Source organism: Solanum lycopersicum, chromosome 4 (assembly GCF_036512215.1).
Source record: "Solanum lycopersicum chromosome 4, SLM_r2.1".
Classification (NCBI taxonomy): Eukaryota; Viridiplantae; Streptophyta; class Magnoliopsida; order Solanales; family Solanaceae; genus Solanum; species Solanum lycopersicum.
In genome coordinates this window covers 51,036,649-51,056,933 of record NC_090803.1, presented here as the reverse complement: position 1 = coordinate 51,056,933, position 20,285 = coordinate 51,036,649, and the positions used below count along the sequence as shown (strand labels likewise).

General features: G+C 37.8%; 1 protein-coding gene across 1 annotated transcript; it reads left to right on the top strand.

Annotated features, from left to right (window-relative positions):
* Positions 1–960: 960 nt before the first annotated feature.
* CYP97A29 (cytochrome P450-type monooxygenase 97A29) lies at positions 961–17,427 on the top strand. The gene is made up of 15 exons (NM_001247120.2): positions 961–1,254; positions 10,734–10,941; positions 11,042–11,113; positions 11,226–11,336; positions 11,531–11,722; positions 11,828–11,989; positions 13,953–14,048; positions 14,126–14,227; positions 14,588–14,620; positions 14,722–14,802; positions 14,889–14,971; positions 15,734–15,865; positions 16,879–16,939; positions 17,048–17,113; positions 17,225–17,427. Exons 1-15 carry the CDS (start codon positions 1,010–1,012, stop codon positions 17,396–17,398), a joined length of 1,818 nt encoding a protein of 605 aa, NP_001234049.1. The 5' UTR covers positions 961–1,009; the 3' UTR covers positions 17,399–17,427.
* Positions 17,428–20,285: the final 2,858 nt, after the last annotated feature.

Below are 20,285 nucleotides of genomic sequence, written 5' to 3'. Positions count from 1 at the left end.
TTTGAAGTATCACAAATAAAAGGAAAACCTACCTAAATACATAACTTATTTCACCATATTCCCCAAAATTTCCTACGATTTGAAACAATTACAAAAGTTTCTATTTTACGCAATGTATTAATCGGATGTATTTCTTTATGCGATGCAGCGGAGCGTTTAGTTTACGCGATTTATCAGTTGGATACATCACTTTACATACCAGGGCATTAATTTACGTAATGCATCAATCTGATACATCACTTTACGGTATGTATCGATTCGATACATCACTTTATACGATATATCAGTTGGATACATCACTATACATGATATATTAAGACTTAAAAAATATATTCAAAATTAAAATACGATAAAATAAAAATATTTTAAAATATTTAAATTTTATAATTTAAAAAAAAATAAAAATACGAATAATTAACCCTTGACATTATGAAATTGCCTAAAATCTACTAAATTGAATCTATCATATAGCAGAAGCATGACTTGTGAGTTCGTGACGATGAAGAAAAAGAAAGGCTATATAACGTGGACCCCACAATTTAGTGTTATTGCATTTTTATATTTATTTAATTCAATTTATTACGTTTGTTGGGACCAATATAATTTTCTCTTTTTTTTCTTTTAATTCTTCTACTTCTAATTTTATTATTCTAGCTTTAAAATAAATAAATGACTCACTAACCACGTGTCAACAATAACAAAATATTCTCATTTATAAATATTTTCGACACAAAATATTAAACTTTTTAGATAGTCCGTAAAGTTCACACCATGTGACATGTGCTTAATTAGTTACGAGAGAAAATCGTAAACATAGTCTAAATTAAAGCATCTCAAATAATTTAGTTAGATGGCGTAATAACCAAAACAAATATAGATAGATACCTTTAGACGGCTGCCGGTATCTTTACAGTAACAACCCTCCATAATTCCAAATTACTTTTTAGCGGTTGTTGAGTGCGCCACATTGTTAACTACACTCTTCATTATCTCCATCTTTTTCTCATTCATGGCTTCTTCTCTTCCTCTTTTTCAATTTCCAACACACCATTACTCTAAATCTAGACTCACTCTCTCACCTAAATTCAAGGGTAGTGTATCAAATTTTACAATTAGGTGTTCTAATTCTAATGGAAAACAGCCTGAGTCGGTAGATGAAGGAGTCAAAAAGGTGGAAAAGCTTTTAGATGAGAAAAGGCGAGCTGAATTATCTGCTCGTATTGCTTCAGGCGAATTTACTGTTGAACAATCTGGGTACGTATGTTGATTTACTATAATTTTATTTTTTTGTTCTTGTTTCGCTATAGTGGATAATCTTTGTATGGTTAGCATTGGTTTTGGTGTGAACTGTTTATTCACACTTGGAATGCATAGGTTCATCTCCTTTGCAATCGTATTTAATTTGTATTCTTTGAATTACACAAAGTGACAAAAGCTAGGATTGATTCCAACTAAGGAGACATGGAATTTTGAAGTTGATATGATTATCTATCAAGCACTTATCAATCACGTGTATGTGATAAGCTCAATCACTGTTAGCTAGAGTGTCTATGCTGCTCGGACTCTCCAAATATAGGCGGAGCTTCGGGTGGTGTCAGGGCGTCCATTTCAGACCCTTTGTCAGACGATTAAGCTATATAAATTGTTCAAATTTTACTTTATATTGGTATATATAGTATTTTAAACTGTCACGACCCAAAACCGAGCCGCGACTGGCACCCACACTTACCCTTCTATGTGAGCGAACCAACCAATCTAAACCTTAACATTTCAATGTAATATCATCATAAAATAATACGGAAGACTTAAACTCATTAATAAAAACCAATTCAATAGCTATTATTTCCCAAAATCTGGAAGTCATCATCACAAGAACATCTATGATCAAATTACTAAATCTAAGAATTTCTAAGAAGCTAAAAATACATAAAAGCTAGTCCATGCCGGAACTTCAAGACATCAAGACATGAAGAGGAAGATCCAGTCCAAGCTAGAAGCATTAGCTCACCCTGATATCCGGAATAATGAAGACTGGCTAGAGTTACTGTTGAGTCGAAGATGACGGCACGTTTGCTGCACTCCACAAATAAACAAGAAGAAAACATAAAAGTAGGGGTCAGTACAAAACACGGGTACTGAGTAGATATCATCGGCCAACTCAAAATAGAAATCAATATATACCAAGTAATATCATAAAATCAACTATGATACTTAACATGTAGCAACAGCAAGTACTATATCATTAACAATTACCGTCAAGTTCACACATGAGGACTCAAGCCTCAATACCATACTCATTTGGAAATTATGTTTATTAGATTGAATATATTAACATCTTTCAAGATTCATTATCTTTATTTCTCTTGTGTCGGTACGTGACACTCCGCTTCCTCATATTCATTAATCCTCTTGTGTCGGTACGTGACACTCCGATCCCCTACTACTATGTGTCGGAACGTGACACTCCAATCCCCTAATCTACGTGTCGGTTCGTGACACCCGATCCCCTAAATCTACATGTCGGTTCGTGACACCCGATCCCCTAAATCTACGTGTCGGTTCGTGACACCCGATCCCCTAATCTCCTTCTATCAATTCATCAAGCCTTCTTTCTTACCAAGGCATCATCAATCTCATTATTTTAGTTCATCACGCCTTCTTTTATACCAAGGCCTCATTATTAACAGAGAGATTAGTGTTTTGCAAGATTTGGGATTCAATAACTTCATCATGCTTATATAATCACAATTATATAATTACATTCATGCAAGCATACAATTAAGCACATAGCAGGGTTTACAATATTATCAATACATATCATTCGCTATTAAGAGTTTACTACGAATATCATAAGAGAAACCATAACCTACCTCCACCGAAGACTAGTGATCAAGCAAGAATTTCCCAAAGCCTTGTGTTTTCCTCCTCTCGTTCGATTCTCCCTCTTTCTCTTTGTTCTTTCTATTTTCTTATTCAAACCCTCTTTCTTTTACCCTAATTAGTATATAATTAAGAATGAAAGATGACAATAATAACCCACTAATTAACTTAAGGTTACCTCTTTTAACCCCCAAGTAATTAGACTTATTAACCTTAACCCTCTAACTTTATAATTAAAGTAGGAATAGTCCAAAACGTCCCTTAAAACGTGTAAAGAAATCCGACCCAGAATGGGATTACGCAACCTGCGACGGCCCGTCGTGCCTGAGACGGTCCATCCTGCAGGTCGTCGCAAGATTCAGAGACTCAATTTCCACCAGAGTCTGTGACGGTCCGTCCTGCCATTTCGTTACGCAGTTCAGAGAGTCGATTTTCGGTACCTAATTTCAGATTTTCTAAGTGTTTTGCAACGAGACCCTGCGACGGTCCGTCGTGCCCATGACGGTCCGTCGTGGGGGTCCATCGCCTCAGCCTGTTTTTCCAGAAATAAAATCTGCTGTTCAAAACGACTAAACAGGTCGTTACAATAGATACCAATTTACCCATCGTTCGTCCCCGAACGATCACAAGAAGGAAAACAAGGGCGAAAAGGAGTACCTGAATCTGTAAACAGATGTGGGTATCTTTCTCGCATATCTGCCTCCTTCTCCCAAGTGGCTTCTTCAACGGGTCGATTCTTCCATTGAACTTTGATGGATGCGATCTCCCTTGATCTCAACTTGCGAATTTCTCTATCTAGAATGGCAACAGGTTTCTCCTCATAAGACAAGTTCTCATCAAGCAAAACTGAATCCCAACGGATAATGTAGTTTCCATCCCCATGGTATCTTTTCAACATCGACACATGGAATACCGGATGCACTCCGGACAGCCCTGGAGGCAAGGCTAACTCATAAGCCACCTCCCCTACTCGCTTAAGTACTTCAAATGGACCAATATACCTTGGGCTAAGTTTACCTCGCTTACCAAACCGCATCACCGCTTTCATTGGCGAAACCTTCAACAAGACTTGTTCACCCTCCATAAACTCCAAGTCTCTAACCTTCCGATCTGCGTACTCCTTCTGTCTACTTTGCGCCGCTAGAAGCTTTTCTTGAATAGATTTCACTTTCTCTATCGAATCCCTCAAAAGATCAGTACCCCAAGGTCTAACCTCGAATGCATCAAACCAACCAATGGGGGACCTACATCTCCTACCATACAATGCTTCAAATGGAGCCATATCAATGCTTGAATAGCTATTATTGTATGAAAACTCCGCTAAGGGTAAGAAGCTATCCCAATGGCCACCAAATTCTATCACACACGCACAAATCATATCCTCCAACACTTGAATCGTTCGCTCAGACTGACCATCGGTCTGAGGATGGAACGCAGTACTAAGGTCCAACCTAGTACCCAATTCCGCATGCAAGATTTTCCAAAACTTAGAAGTAAACTGCGTACCTCTATCTGATATGATGGATAGTGGAACCCCATGCAATCGAACGATTTCTGAAATATAGATCTTGGCTAACTTCTCGGCATTGTAAGTCACCTTAACCGGAATAAAATGAGCAGACTTAGTTAACCTATCAACAATCACCCAAATGGAGCTATACTTACCCATTGTCTTTGGAAGACCAACCACGAAGTCCATTGCGATTCTCTCTCATTTCCATTCCGGAATGGGCATTCTCTGAAGTGTTCCTTCGGGCCTTTGGTGTTCATACTTTACTTGTTGACAGTTTGGACATTTGGCAATAAAATTCACAATTCACAAGATCTTGTCAAGGAAGGAAGATCTTGCCTCCACACAAGCTAAAAATCCTCCCTTCTCATTTACTTCTAATCTCATAAGGTCGTTAGCCAGAATCTGAACTTCTCTAGCCAATGGGTGTCTAGAAGCTTGCAAGTGAGCTAGACTTCCCATGCTTCCCGCCTTTCTACTTAAAGCAACCGCTACAACATTCGCCTTCCCCGGATGATACAAAATAGTGATGTCGTAGTCCCTCAGTAGTTCCATCCATCTCCTCTGTCTCAAGTTCAAATCCTTCTGAGTAAAGACATACTGTAGGCTACGATGATCCGTATAGACCTCACACTTAATCCCATATAAATAGTGTCTCCATTGCTTTAATGCAAACACTACCGCGGCCAATTCCAAATCATGAGTTGGATAGTTACGTTCATGCACTTTTAATTGTCTTGAAGCATAAGCAATCACATTCTTCTCTTGCATTAGCACTGCACCCAAACCCGAATAGGATGCATCACAATAGACAATGAAATTCTTACCTTCCACTGGCAAGGTGAGAATTGGTGCAGTAGTCAACAGAGTCTTGAGCTTCTGAAAGCTTTCCTCACACTCAGCCGACCATCCAAATGGAACATTTTGCTTAGTCAAGTTCGTCAGTTGGGAAGCAATAGAAGAGAATCCCTTGACAAATTGGCGGTAGTAGCTAGCTAACCCAACAAAGCTCCTTATTTCTGACACATTAGTAGGTCTTACCCAATTCTTCACTGTCTCAATCTTAGAAGGATCCACCATCACTCCATCCTTAGAAACCATGTGCCCCAAGAAGGACACTGTATCTAGCCAAAACTCACACTTAGAGAACTTGGCATAAAGCTTTTTCTCCCTCAACATTTCCAATACCATTCTCAAATGCTCCTCATGTTCCTCCTTACTTTTAGAGTATATCAGTATATCATCAATAAATACGATCACAAAGAGATCCAAATATGGCTTAAAAATCCCGTTCATCAAACTCATGAACGCAGCGGGGGCATTTGTAAGACCAAAAGACATCACTACAAATTCGTAATGCCCATACCTGGTTCTAAAAGCAGTCTTTGGCACATCCGTTGCCCGTATTTTCAATTGATGATAACCGGATCTCAAGTCAATCTTAGAGAAGACACAAGCACCTTGTAACTGATCGAACAAGTCATCAATGCGAGGAAGAGGATACTTGTTCTTTATGGTTACCTTGTTCAACTGCCGGTAGTCTATGCACATCCGAAAACTCCCATCCTTCGTCTTCACAAACAAAACCGGAGCACCCCAAGGAGATGCACTTGGTCTAATGAAGCCTTTGCTCAACAACTCTTGAAGTTGGGCTTTTAACTCTCTCAACTCCGCGGGAGCCATTCTATAAGGGGGTATAGAAATGGGGCGAGTACCCGGTTCAAGATCAATACAGAAGTCAATATCCCTATCTGGTGGCATACCAGGAAGATCTGCAGGGAACACATCCAGAAACCGACTCAATCGAAGGTACTTGGGTAGTGTCATCCTTGAGATGTGCCAAGAAAGCTAAACACCCTTTACTAACCATTTTCTTAGCACGAAGAAAGGAGATGATACGCACCGGATTGGAAGTGTAGTCACCCTCCCACACTAACGGATCTGTCCTAGGCTTGGCTAACGTCACCGTTTTAGCATTACAATCCAAGATTGCAAATTGCGGAGAAAGCCACGTCATACCCAGAATTACATCAAAATCAACCATTTCTAAGATAACCAAATCTACATAAGTGTTGCTCCCCACAAAGTTCACCAAACAAGACCTATATACCTTTTCAACTACCACAGACTCACCCACCGGAGTAGAAACACGAATAGGCATATCAAGTAATTCACAATGTAAATTTAGACCATTAGCAAATGAGGAAGATACATAAGAAAATGTGGATCCAGGATCAAACAATACAGAAGTCATGCAATCACAAACCAGAAGATTACCTGTGATGACAGCATCAGATGTCTCCGCCTCCGATCTCCCAGGGAAAGCATAACAATGGGCCCTTTCGTTTGTTTGTTCGTTGCCCCTACCATGTTGTGATGTAGTGGCTCCAGTTTGCCCATCACCCCGGCCGTTTTGGTGACCACCATTACCTCGACCACCACGTCCTCCAGAATAACGGCCTCTACCATGACCACCTCTACCTTTACCTATTGGGGGTCTATAACTCTGTTTGGGACAATTCCTCCTAATATGTCCAGTCTCCCCACATCCATAACACTCTCTAGAGTCAAGCATAGGTCTCTCAGAGAAGTGTTGACCGGTCTGAGGTGGACCCCCAACTACAGTCTGTAGTGAAGACTGAATGGGTCGAACTGAGTAACCTTCGGAACCCTGTCCTCTAGAGTAAGAACCATTAAACTCACCTCCCTTTCGAAACCTCTTTGATGTCGATGCCATAGTGAATTCATCTGGCTTCACTCCTTCCACCTCTACCACAAAATCTACCACTTCTTGGAAGGATTTTGCCGTAGCCGCTACCTGTAAGGCTGAAATCCGCAACTCTGACCTCAACCCCTTCACAAAACGACGAATCCGCTCTTGTGGACTGAAACAAAGTTGGGTGGCATATCTGGATAGTGCACGAAACTTAGCCTCATATGCATTGACCGACATCCTACCTTGCTCTAGGCTCAAGAACTCATCCCTTTTCCTATCCCTCAAAGTCCGGGGAAAATACTTCTCCATAAACAAGCTAGAGAATGAGGCCCAAGTCATAGGTGGTGCCTCCGTTGGTTGACACTCAACATGTGACCGCCACCACATTTTGGCGTTCCCTTGGAACTGATAACTCACGAACTCAACACCACACCGTTCTACTATACCCATCTTGTGTAGTAGCTCATGACAGTCAACCAGAAAATCGTAAGCATCCTCAGATTCAGCACCCTTGAAGACTTGAGGTTTCAATTTCAAGAACTTACTGAAAAGTTCATGCTGATCATTTGTCATTATAGGCCCAGTAGTCAGACGTGGAAACGTGCCTATGTCCAATGAAACATCCATACGAGGAGCCATAGTGGCTGCATGTTGTACCTCTGAAACCGGAGGTGTTGGTGCAGAAAACACTGGAGGTGCCTGACCCTGATCAGACAACCCGCTAAGATAAGCGAGAACCTGGTTGATCATCTCTGGGGTATGTTGGGGTGGCAATTCCTCATTTTGCACTTGTTCAGTTTTCCCTTTCTCACCCTCTCTTACTACTTCTTCAGTCGGTGGAGGAGTCACTGCCCTAGTATCAGATGGGCTAGGTGCTCGTCCTCTTCCTCTAGAGGACGTCCTCCCACGACCTCTTCCACGGCCTCTTGCCGCTACTCTTCCTCTAGCTACAACCCCAGTGGCTGGTTCAGACGCACCCTGTCCCGCCGGTGCTGGTGTTGGCGTGGTTGTTGCTCTAGTTCTAACCATCTGCGAAATAGAGTGAAGATGGTCAGATACCAATTTGTATCACCTAGATACCAATTGGATCCAAGTAATAGCACGAAAGAAAGAATGGAGTTTTCCTAAAGTCTTATAGCCTCTCAAAGAAAAGTAAAGGCGTCCCCCTACCGTTCCTTAAGACTCTACTAGACTCGTTCTTGTGTGATGAGACCAACGAACCTAATGCTCTGATACCAAGTTTGTCACGACCCAAAACCGAGCCGTGACTGGCACCCACACTTACCCTCCTATGTGAGCGAACCAACCAATCTAAACCTTAACATTTCAATGTAATATCATCATAAAATAATGCGGAAGACTTAAACTCATTAATAAATACCAATTCAATAACTATTATTTCCCAAAATCTGGAAGTCATCATCACAAGAACATCTATGATCAAATTACTAAATCTAAGAATTTCTAAGAAGCTAAAAATACATAAAAGCTAGTCCATGCCGGAACTTCAAGACATCAAGACATGAAGAGGAAGATCCAGTCCAAGCTAGAAGCATTAGCTCACCCTGATATCCGGAATAATGAAGACTGGCTAGAGTTACTGTTGAGTCGAAGATGACGGCATGTTTGCTGCACTCCACAAATAAACAAGAAGAAAACATAAAAGTAGGGGTCAGTACAAAACACGGGTACTGAGTAGATATCATCGGCCAACTCAAAATAGAAATCAATATATACCAAGTAATATCATAAAATCAACTATGATACTTAACATGTAGCAACAACAAGTACTATATCATTAACAATTACCGTCAAGTTCACACATGAGGACTCAAGCCTCAATACCATACTCATTTGGAAATTATGTTCATTAGATTGAGTATATTAACATCTTTCAAGATTCATTATCTTTATTTCTCTTGTGTCGGTACGTGACACTCCGCTCCCTCATATTCATTAATCCTCTAGTGTCGGTACGTGACACTCCGATCCCCTACTACTATGTGTCGGAACGTGACACTCCGATCCCCTAATCTACGTGTCGGTTCGTGACACCCGATCCCCTAAATCTACGTGTCGGTTCGTGACACCCGATCCCCTAAATCTATGTGTCGGTTCGTGACACCCAATCCCCTAAATCTACGTGTCGGTCCGTGACACCCGATCCCCTAAATCTACGTGTCGGTTCGTGACACCCGATCCCCTAATCTCCTTCTATCAATTCATCAAGCCTTCTTTCTTACCAAGGCATCATCAATCTCATTATTTTAGTTCATCACGCCTTCTTTTATACCAAGGCCTCTTTATTAACAGAGAGATTAGGGTTTTGCAAGATTTGGGATTCAATAACTTCATCATGCTTATATAATCACAATTATATAATTACATTCATGCAAGCATACAATTAAGCACATAGCAGGGTTTACAATATTATCAATACATATCATTCGCTATTAAGAGTTTACTACGAATATCGTAAGAGAAACCATAACCTACCTCCACCGAAGACTAGTGATCAAGCAAGAATTTCCCAAAGCCTTGTGTTTTCCTCCTCTCGTTCGATTCTCCCTCTTTCTCTTTGTTCTTTCTATTTTCTTATTCAAACCCTCTTTCTTTTACCCTAATTAGTATATAATTAAGAATGAAAGATGGCAATAATAACCCACTAATTAACTTAAGGTTACCTCTTTTAACCCCCAAGTAATTAGACTTATTAACCTTAACCCTCTAACTTTATAATTAAAGTAGGAATAGTCCAAAACGTCCCTTAAAACGTGTAAAGAAATCCGACCCAGACTGGGATTACGCAACCTGCGACGGCCCGTCGTGCCTGAGACGGTCCGTCCGGCAGGTCGTCGCAAGATTCAGAGACTCAATTTCCACCAGAGTCTGTGACGGTCCGTCACACATGTGACGGTCCGTCCTGCCATTTCGTTACGAAGTTCAGAGAGTCAATTTTCAGTACCCAATTTCAGATTTTCTAAGTGTTTTGCAACGAGACCCTGCGACGGTCCGTCGTGCCCATGATGGTCCATCGTGGGGGTCCGTCGCCTCAGCCTGTTTTTCCAGAAATAAAATCTGCTGTTCAAAACGACTAAACAGGTCGTTACATAAACACTCTTAGAACCAATGGAGACTAGTAGCACAGTGACAAGGGTATGCTCAAAACTTAAGTGGTGCCCAGTTGGAATCATTCGACACACATCCATCGACACGTTTATATAGTCTGAGAGACATAGATGTTGATAGCTATGTCTACATATCTATTCTCTGAGAGTTTCCCATACTGGAAATATGCAGTTATATACTTTGTAAAGTGTGCCTATATAAGGAATCAGGCTTGTGGAATTAGTGTCCATACATTCTCTTGATTCTTTTCTGTGTATCTTTTGTTTTTCACATGTTCAACCATCAACAGTAAATTATGGAGTACTTAATGATGTCATTTCATGTATTATCTAGCTGACTAGTTGTTTCAGGGTTTTCCTCTTAGAGAGAGTTTTTCCTTTACGTCGATAAGTTCTTTTGACACAACGTATTTCTGTTTTTAGCATGATTAATAGGCACTTAAAGTTATTCTAGTTTCTTCTGTTGCTAAGTTTATGTTTTTTTCTTTTTCTGGAGTAGCTTCCCGTCATTGCTCAAAAATGGTTTGTCTAAATTGGGTGTACCAAAGGAATTTCTTGAGTTCTTCTCTCGACGAACGGGCAATTATCCTCGCATTCCAGAGGCAAAAGGATCCATCAGTGCTATTCGGGATGAGCCATTCTTCATGCCGCTTTATGAGCTTTACCTTACTTATGGCGGAATTTTCCGGTTGATTTTTGGTCCCAAGGTTTGTTTATTTGCATCAAAATCTAATTTTTTCCACTTGTCAATTTTGAATTCAATCGGATTCTCTGTATGATTGTTTGATGATTTCACATTGTTTGCAGTCTTTTTTAATAGTTTCTGATCCATCAATAGCCAAACACATACTGAAAGATAATTCTAAGGCTTATTCTAAGGTAAATCAATTTGCTGTCTGTACTCTATTAATTTGTTGAATATAAAAAATGAAGGAACAAATAACCAACTCAAAATTCAAAAGATGATATCTTCTTACTCTTCCATCTCCAGGGTATCCTAGCTGAAATATTGGACTTTGTGATGGGAAAGGGACTTATACCTGCAGATGGAGAAATTTGGCGCGTCAGGCGGCGTGCCATTGTACCAGCATTGCACCAAAAGGTATCAATGCAGTTGTTCTACTTCTTGGGGATTTATTTTTCTGTTTTGATGTTGTTAGTTGGCCTCTTGCTGAATATATATGAGCTGATTTGGTCTTTTGTTTAATTTGTTTATCTATTTGTGTAGTGCTAAGTGAGAAGGCAAAATCCTTCTATGTTTTTACAATTGTCATCATTTTCCATTGCTGATTGTAGTACGTAGCAGCTATGATTGGCTTATTTGGAAAAGCAACCGATAGGTTGTGCAAAAAGCTTGATGTTGCTGCAACTGATGGAGAAGATGTAGAGATGGAATCACTTTTCTCCCGTCTAACATTGGACATCATTGGCAAAGCTGTATTTAATTATGATTTTGACTCTTTAACTGTAGATACTGGTATCGTGGAGGTACTTTTGCTTGGATCAAATTTACTTGTTTAATCTGTTCTATAATTTTTATTATTTTTGACTGTAGCAATTGTACCTGTGCTTGTGATGTTTTGCCTTGTTCAGGCTGTATATACAGTACTTAGAGAAGCAGAAGATCGTAGTGTTGCACCAATTCCAGTTTGGGAGTTGCCTATCTGGAAAGATATCTCTCCGAAGCTAAAAAAGGTTAATGCAGCTCTCAAGTTGATTAATGACACATTGGATGATCTGATTGCTATATGTAAGGTAATGTTTATTGGCTTCAGAAATCATCCTGATCTTCTGCTTATATCAAGAACAAAATCATTTTGAACTGTTGCTAAATTTATTATTGTCTGCATGATAGAAGTGACTAGTATAGTGCGGTATATAATCTCGAGATAAAGCCTTATCGACCTACTGAAAATGGGGTATTTCCATTAAAACCAATCCCAGACCTTTACCTGTTTATGAAGAAAAGCTTTGGACTTTGTCATTAGAATTTCCGTGTGCATAGGTTCATTCAATTTCACGATCCAAGTGTTTGACTGGTATAATGTTACAATGTCAGAATCTTGTGTACTGTATAACCTTAAGCTATTTATAACCGCTCCTAGATATTGGACTTGTACACAATATTCTCCCGATCTCTTCTCTTATTTCTCATATGGTATAAGAGAAGGGACGATTTGCTTAAAGACGTATTTATTTCTGCTTCAGCTGCTCCATCAGCCAAAATTTTCATTCTTCTTCCTAGTGACACCGTGACTCTTTCCATTGGTCGTTCAGTGGCATTGCAACTCCTTTTAGCACTATAGACACGATAGTGCGTTTTCTCTGATTTTGCCTTATTCAAGTGATCATCCGACCTCAATACACTTGTTTTTGGTGCAACATTGTTCCCTAACGTATTCAATGACTATCCATTATCCAGCCACTCTTCTGACAACTGTTTCAACAACTTTTCGAGTGGACAGTGTTCTAGCCATTGTATGCACACAATTCTAGTCACAATTATTTAATAATATGATTCTACTTATAAGCTTTTAAAAAAATGAATACTATTCTAGCTACTGTTCAGGCACAATTCGGACGTAAGTGCTGCATATTGATCAACATCACTTGTTCAATTCCTATTCTACAATATTAATTTGCACAGTGAAGGTTACTTAACCACGCTTGAGCTTGAAACATTGTGTTAGAATATTAGATATATCGTCCCACAACAGAGGAAGTCTAGAAACAATTTGTAAACTACTGTGTATTGGATTTTCCCAGCAGATCCTGCCTATCTCCTTTTCTTATGTTCTCACACCATTTTAAAAATGTACAGAGACCCCTAATCAATAAGTGGTCAGATGGGAAGGAGTCATCCTATGATCAGTAAGGATCATATAAGATCGCAAGAGGGATCTCGAGGGTGAGATCCTAACAATCCTACTATTGCAGTTTAGGAAGTTTTGTGTTTTTTCTCAGCATTTCTTCATAACTTGTAGATTTTTTATGTTATAAATTTCGAAACAAGTTACCTAATAAATAATGATGGACAATAATGTGCGTGAATATGATAGGCATTAGTATGATTCAGGATAATTCCTCAGCAGTTACAAAATAAGTATCAACAGCGAAGTGGTAATCGGATATGAGAAAGATTCTCTGAATATGTGCTTCACGGAACTAGCATAGTGGCCTTAAGGAAGTGGATCTATGGGTTTTGTACAGACCTGTACATCTCTGTGGACTGAAACTTGGACTGAGTGGTCTTCCTCTCTAATACAGAAAAGCCCCATGGCTACTTTGTCATATCTTCATACCTAACTTGCAGTACAATTCAAAGGCTTTTTTTGATGTCGTTCTCCATTTTGTTTGACACTAGCTTGTCCTACTTTGCGAATAAGATGTATGAACTTTGTGACAAACGATGTAATTTTTCCTCTCTTAAGTTAATAAGAAACAGTAACTGAGTCCAAGTATAAGGCAAAGAGAGGAATGCTTATTGCAGATAGTGTTAAGCGCAAAAACCAAGCTCTTTATTAAATGAGCTGCAGATGTTATGGCAAACATAGATTTTGAAAGATATGTTGCTTTGAGTGAGTACTGACATGCAACCAAATTTTAACTCTCTCTACTATGTTGTCAGTGCCTTTCTAATACGTATCGAAATTTATTTTGCTTGATCTTTTGCGAGTAATTTTGTTCTGAGTTGTTCCTACCTCGGAATGCATTTCAGAGGATGGTAGACGAAGAAGAGTTGCAGTTTCACGAGGAATACATGAATGAAAAAGATCCTAGCATCCTCCATTTCTTGTTAGCATCTGGAGATGAGGTATGACACATTGGAGTGTTGGATGCATTTACACTGCCAAAATTTGGTTTAGATGCTTCTCACGCATTATGTTGTAGGTCTCAAGCAAGCAACTTCGTGATGACCTCATGACAATGCTTATAGCGGGACATGAAACATCTGCAGCAGTGCTCACATGGACCTTTTATCTGTTGTCCAAGGTTGGTCTACCTCTGTCAATTTCAGGCAGAAGCTTAAGTATTTCACCTTTCAGAAACTGCCTTATTATGGGTGAAAGTTCCTTCTTCAGATAACTTTGCAGATGTTCTTTAAGATCTATGTGAAGCTTTTTCCTAGTAAAAATTATGTGCATCTTTGATAGAATTTGCAAGTGTCAATTTAGATGATCTGCTTGTTGTGTTTCACTTCAACTCTATACTGGCTAGAGAGAATGTGTTTCTCATGGTTGAACTTTTGGAAATTATGATTTATTCAAGATATGAAAAAGGAGATAAAGCTAGGTAGTTGTGAAGTTCTTCATGATAGTATTTGACCTCGCTTTCAACCCTGATAAACTGCAGGAACCTAGTGTCATGGCCAAGCTTCAAGATGAGGTGGGTTGATATATAAGTGTTTTCACCTAGACTTATTAAATCGTCTTTATGGAGAACAGCTGTTTGGATTTGATATATAGTGTATATATTGTTGATTTCAGGTCGATTCAGTTCTAGGGGATAGGTTACCAACCATTGAAGATCTAAAGAAACTCAGATACACAACTCGTGTGATTAATGAGGTGAGAAGAATGTTACCTTCAAGCGTAAATCCTTTTATTGTGCTTCCACGTGTTTACTTTCTGAAACTCTTCTTTTTGTTTTACAGTCTTTAAGACTATATCCACAGCCACCAGTCTTGATTCGTCGTTCTATTGAAGAGGACGTAGTTGGAGGTTACCCGATTAAAAGGTTATCCCTACATCTGTACTAAAAAGCATTTTGCGCAAGCCTCATCAATTAAATATTTGTCCCACGAGTGCATACAATCTTTGGAGAGACTGAAAATGCATCTCTCCTTCCCTCATAACAGAAATAATAAGAAACAAAGGGATGAAAAGAAAAAATTGAGCTTGCTTTTAGCATGTTAGGTGTAGGCTGTTAGATAATGAAAATCAACTGATCGCCTTTGCCAGCATTTGCTATTCAATAATACCTCATTGAGCTTACTACCAATATTGGGCACTCTTGTACGCTCAGGGTGCAGAGATGCTTAAACTAGTGGATACTGCAGATAATTTCTATCATGCTCAGAGAAAGAAATAAACTGGTGTTCCTAGTTTGCTGAAACATTTGCTCCATATAAAATTCCGACAGTAGTATACTGAGGTCATGTTATCAGCACTAATCTTAAAGATTTTTTGGTAGTTAAGAAATAGTTTCAGCAGACTTCTCTTCCAAATCTGATTTGAACACTGATGTCCTCCCTTCGCATAATAATAGCTGAGCACAGAACATGGAGGTCTATTGGTCAGACTTCTATTGACGTCTATAATTTTCAAACATTTCGGTTTGACATGGGGCCCATGCTTAATGAAACTGTGGTCATATCTTCATCAAACTTGAAAGAGGAACTTACATCTGCACCATATTTAGCGGGTGGCTATTATTTGGTCTAGGTTCTAGACCATCTTTTGATCATCATAATCTGAAGTTATTTTAGCACTTTCATAGGGGTGAAGACATTTTCATTTCTGTTTGGAACTTGCATCGATGCCCGAATCATTGGGAAGAAGCCGATAGATTCAATCCTGAGAGGTGGCCACTTGATGGACCTAACCCAAATGAGACGAACCAAAATTTCAGGTATTGCAATTGTCAGCTCATTAGTGTGTTGTGTACAAAAGAGGTAGCTCAATTTTGCTTGTATTTTTGGTAAAATACTTGTCATTCTTGGATTGCATGTTAATTTTAATCCCAGTATTAGAGAGATGTTTTTTGTACTGTTTTTGTTTTCTACTGACTACCAATGAAATGACATGACCGAAGGCAATCATATTTATGGTAGTTGACATTTCAAGTTTACTGAGCTCAAAAACTTCTATGTTCGTCATCACTATTTTGATCTTATTGATTTGAGCCATGTTATATTTGGTCTTTTTCACCATTTGGAGAAGTATGAGATGGATATTTTTACACTTTGAACTCTCCCTTCAGTCTAACATCGGTGAAATAGATTGGAAATACAGGTAAGTTATGCATGCTGGGAGGATCCACCAACTGGTTGGAATTTAAAGTATACCTAAAACATAATTCAACTTTTTTTATCAAGTAAACCATTGTTGATTGGGTTTCTGGTTGCTGTGCAACCAATATTTCGAGAACTTAACCAGTCAATCTCTTGTTTTAGTCGGCAATTACGAAGCAAATAATGCTTTATTGTCATAGATGTCCATTCTTTCCTACTCGAAATTGTCCCTTCTCTATACTGCATTTTTCTTCTGATGTAGTTCATAACAACTCCCATAAGCTGGTTACTTTTAGGAGAAAAGATCACTGCATTGGAAAATTTGCAGATGACGAGGATCTGCAGAGTCATTTTTTGAGTTATTTGAAGAATCTTGACTTGGCAAATTTTGTAGTTCACTGAGTGATATTTCATTCATGCCACATAGCATTCTTCATACATGAATACACTTCCGACTTCATCTTAGATAGTTGACGAAGGCAATTTGTTAGAATATCAGTAGAACTCTTTGTTTATTTCCATGTAGAGCTAATATCAATATGCTTTAACATGGGAAAATATCCTGATATTCCTCCATTTTCGAGCTTGAAACAGACATAAACTAAAATGCCTTTTTCCATTCCGTTCTCAGTTACCTTCCCTTCGGTGGTGGACCAAGAAAATGTGTGGGAGACATGTTTGCCACATTTGAGGTAATCCTTTAAATAGTAGACTGCAGTAGTGAGGACGTTGCTTGTCATTACTGCATTAACATTCGTATATGTTCAAGAGCTCCCCTCATAATTTTTATCTATCTTCAGAATTTAGTAGCAGTTGCAATGCTTGTTCAACGATTTGATTTTCAAATGGCTCTTGGAGCTCCTCCTGTGAGTTTACTGTTCTCACTTAATTTTTGGCATTTCTGTACCTGTTACACCTGGATGAACTTTAGGATATGGCCTCTTATCTACTCTTGAGTATAATCAACTTGGCTGCAGGTTAAAATGACAACTGGGGCTACCATCCACACCACAGAAGGATTAAAAATGACTGTAACACGAAGATCAAGACCTCCAATAGTTCCCAACTTGGAGATGGCAACATTAGAAGTAGATGTCAATTCAGTGTCAAGCGACAGAGCCGAAGCTGAAGCTTCTACTGTTCGACCATAATAGAACTGACTACAAGCAACAGCAGCATGTATTTAACAAACAAGGAACTATGTACGGTTAGAGTCCTTAATGCTGTCAGTCAAGATGAAGTCACTGTAAGTATATTAATGGTATACAATAGACCCTTATAGGCAAAAATCTCATTAAAAATGAATCCACTTTTGGTGGCCAATTCTTTATCAAGTCTTTAAAATGGTCAAATTTCATTTCAATTGAGCTATCAAATGTTGTAATCATCAGTCATACTTTTTCTTCTGATTTCCTTTCCCATTAATATTAATTAAGTACTTGTTACTTTACACTAGTCAATAACTAGTCCTAGTTCAAAACAAAATGAGTTCGTGTCCAACAAAACTGCAAAACTGAAAACAGATCTATTCTACCGAAATCGCTCTATGGATTCTGATGAATGTGAAGGTAGAAGAAAGATGAGTCCGAAGCCAAAATAGTAAAAAAAAACAAAAAATTGCCAAAAATTTCAATAAGTCAACAAATTGATTTTAGAACTGAAAGAGCAATTTTGTAACGATTGCGCAGGAGAATTGCGTCTTCTCTATTAATTAAAACAATATATATATTATTTCTTATTTCATTATAAAAAGGGAGAAGAGTTAAAATATTCTCAATTTTAATTTAATATTTAAATTTATCTTCGATGTTACGGATTGATCCAATTTTATTTTATTTTTTAAAAAACTAGTTTCTTATTTTAAACCAAACCCATTTAAAATAACTCATCCCTATTTAAAATAACTACCATTTCTCTATCACCATGAAGCTATCATACAGGAAACCAGGTCACACGAACAAGTCTTCTCCATTAAATCCTCCGCACCTCTTTTTTGTGTTTAATTGTTTCTAAATTTTGAAGAGGGTTGTCCTAATCAGAGTGCACATCCATAATCGATCCATTCGATTAGAGAAGAGGAAAAGGAATTGTTGCTTCATTTCGTGTGCTGCTAAACTTTAAGGGGATTCGTCATTTGTGTCGGGCCCGCCGATGAATCTAGGTGAATTTGGGTTCTCTAAAGAACTTTCTGCGGCTATTTTGGCTAAGGTGAATGCATTTGGGTTGATGGAACCTTTTGAGGTTGATAGAGAAAGGGGTGTTAGGGCTTATGGGATTTATCCGATGCCGTCGTTTTAAATGGTGGTAAGTTTAAATGGGGATGAGTTATTTTAAACGGTTATTAGGTTAAAATAAGGAATTAATTATTTTTTTTAAAAAAAATTGAGTTAATTTGAGTCAATTTGTTTAATGAGTGTAAATTTGATAAAATTAGTAATGGAGGAATATAATTAGTTTCATTTTAACGACAATGATAAGTTTAAATAATAAATCAAAATTGGAGAATATTTTTGACCCTTTTCTTTTATAAAAATTGCAATTAAAAAAAATTAATGAAATAAGTAGTGTGCAGCCAAGTCCATGCAAGGATGTTGCCGTTAGTCCCCAAAGAAACGGACATTAAGCCAATTCTCCTCTTCCTTTTTTTTCTGTTCATTTTGTACTAGTAAAATACTTTTTAATACTAGCAAATAATTCTTAATAGCAAAATAATTTTCTTAAAAATTATTTTATTTTTAATAATAACAATAAATAGATTTTTTTAATAACCTAAAAAGAAAAGTATGTCATAACAAATTGTACATAAAATGAAAGAAAGGATCTTGATGTTAACCAGATAAATACAAAATGTCTTTTAACACTATTTAGATTTAACTCGTGAAACAAATTGTTCACCACCCGTACTCCTAAATCCTAATTCTCCTACTGCACTACTCCCATAGGCAACACATCTACTGGGCATTTGGTTATAAATAAAAAAATTATTTAAAAATTTAAAGTTGAAATTAAAATTGTGTTTAATGATTTTCTTTTTAGAAAAAATATTTATAAGAATTGGAATGCATGGCTTTGTAAATATGATTTGAAATACAGCCAAATCATTCAACTTAGCTAACGTATCTGAAATATACAATCAACTATGTTCTAAAAGAGTAATTTTTTTAAAAAACAAATAGTCGTATAATGCTATAGATTAGATTATATATACGAGCTACTATAACCTAATACAAATATTTTCATTTTATTTGTCTCATAAAGTCATAGTCTCTATTAATATTTTCATTTTAAATTGTATCTATTCATTTTTTTTCTAAAATCCATGTAGGAACCACAGATAATGTTATGGGCGAATATGAAGACTTAAGAGATGAAGGGTAAATATAACTTTGAAGTTGGATAACAAGGGTAAATATATCAAAAAAGTATGACGAAAAATAAAGATGATCCATAGATCCTTTTCTAAGAGTACGGGGGTAAATATGACCCTCTTCCGTTTATAAATATATAAAATGAAAGAAGTAAAATGTTGACAACTGTTCAAAGTTTCTGTTAAGATCTGTATTTAACATTCTATTAAATTAGTCTAGCTATGACTTGAGTTTGTAATCTTTCAGTTAGTTAGTTAGTTAGTTATTTTTCAGTTAGTTAGATTCCTTTTCTGTTACAACTTAGCTGTATAAATGTACAAAGATCAGCTCAATGAAAGTTCAGTTTTTCATTCTGCAAAATGCAGTTTTCACCTCTGTTCTTCTTCTCCAGAATTTCAGAGCTCCTCCCATGGAGTTCTTAGGAAAATACTGATCATTTCTACATGGTATCAAAGCCTTGGGTTCTTCTTCTGTGTTGATTCTCTTCTTCTTCATATCTCGCTTTTGTTGCTTCCTCGATCAGTCATCAATCTGATATTTCCATTTTTTTTAGATCTCAGTTGTTCTTCTTCTTGCTGGTCATTGATTCATGGCGATTGATACAAATCAACCAACTTTGACTGCTGAAACTCAACAACCACAGATTCATGATTTTAATAATGCTCTCTAT

Coding starts and splice junctions, on each gene's coding strand:
- CYP97A29 (NM_001247120.2), top strand. CDS start 1,010: ATGGCTTCTTCTCTTCCTCTTTTTCAATTTCCAACACACCATTACTCT. Junction 11,114..11,225: donor ATTCTAAGGCTTATTCTAAG/GTAAATCAATTT, acceptor TTCCATCTCCAG/GGTATCCTAGCTGAAATATT. Junction 11,990..13,952: donor ATCTGATTGCTATATGTAAG/GTAATGTTTATT, acceptor AATGCATTTCAG/AGGATGGTAGACGAAGAAGA.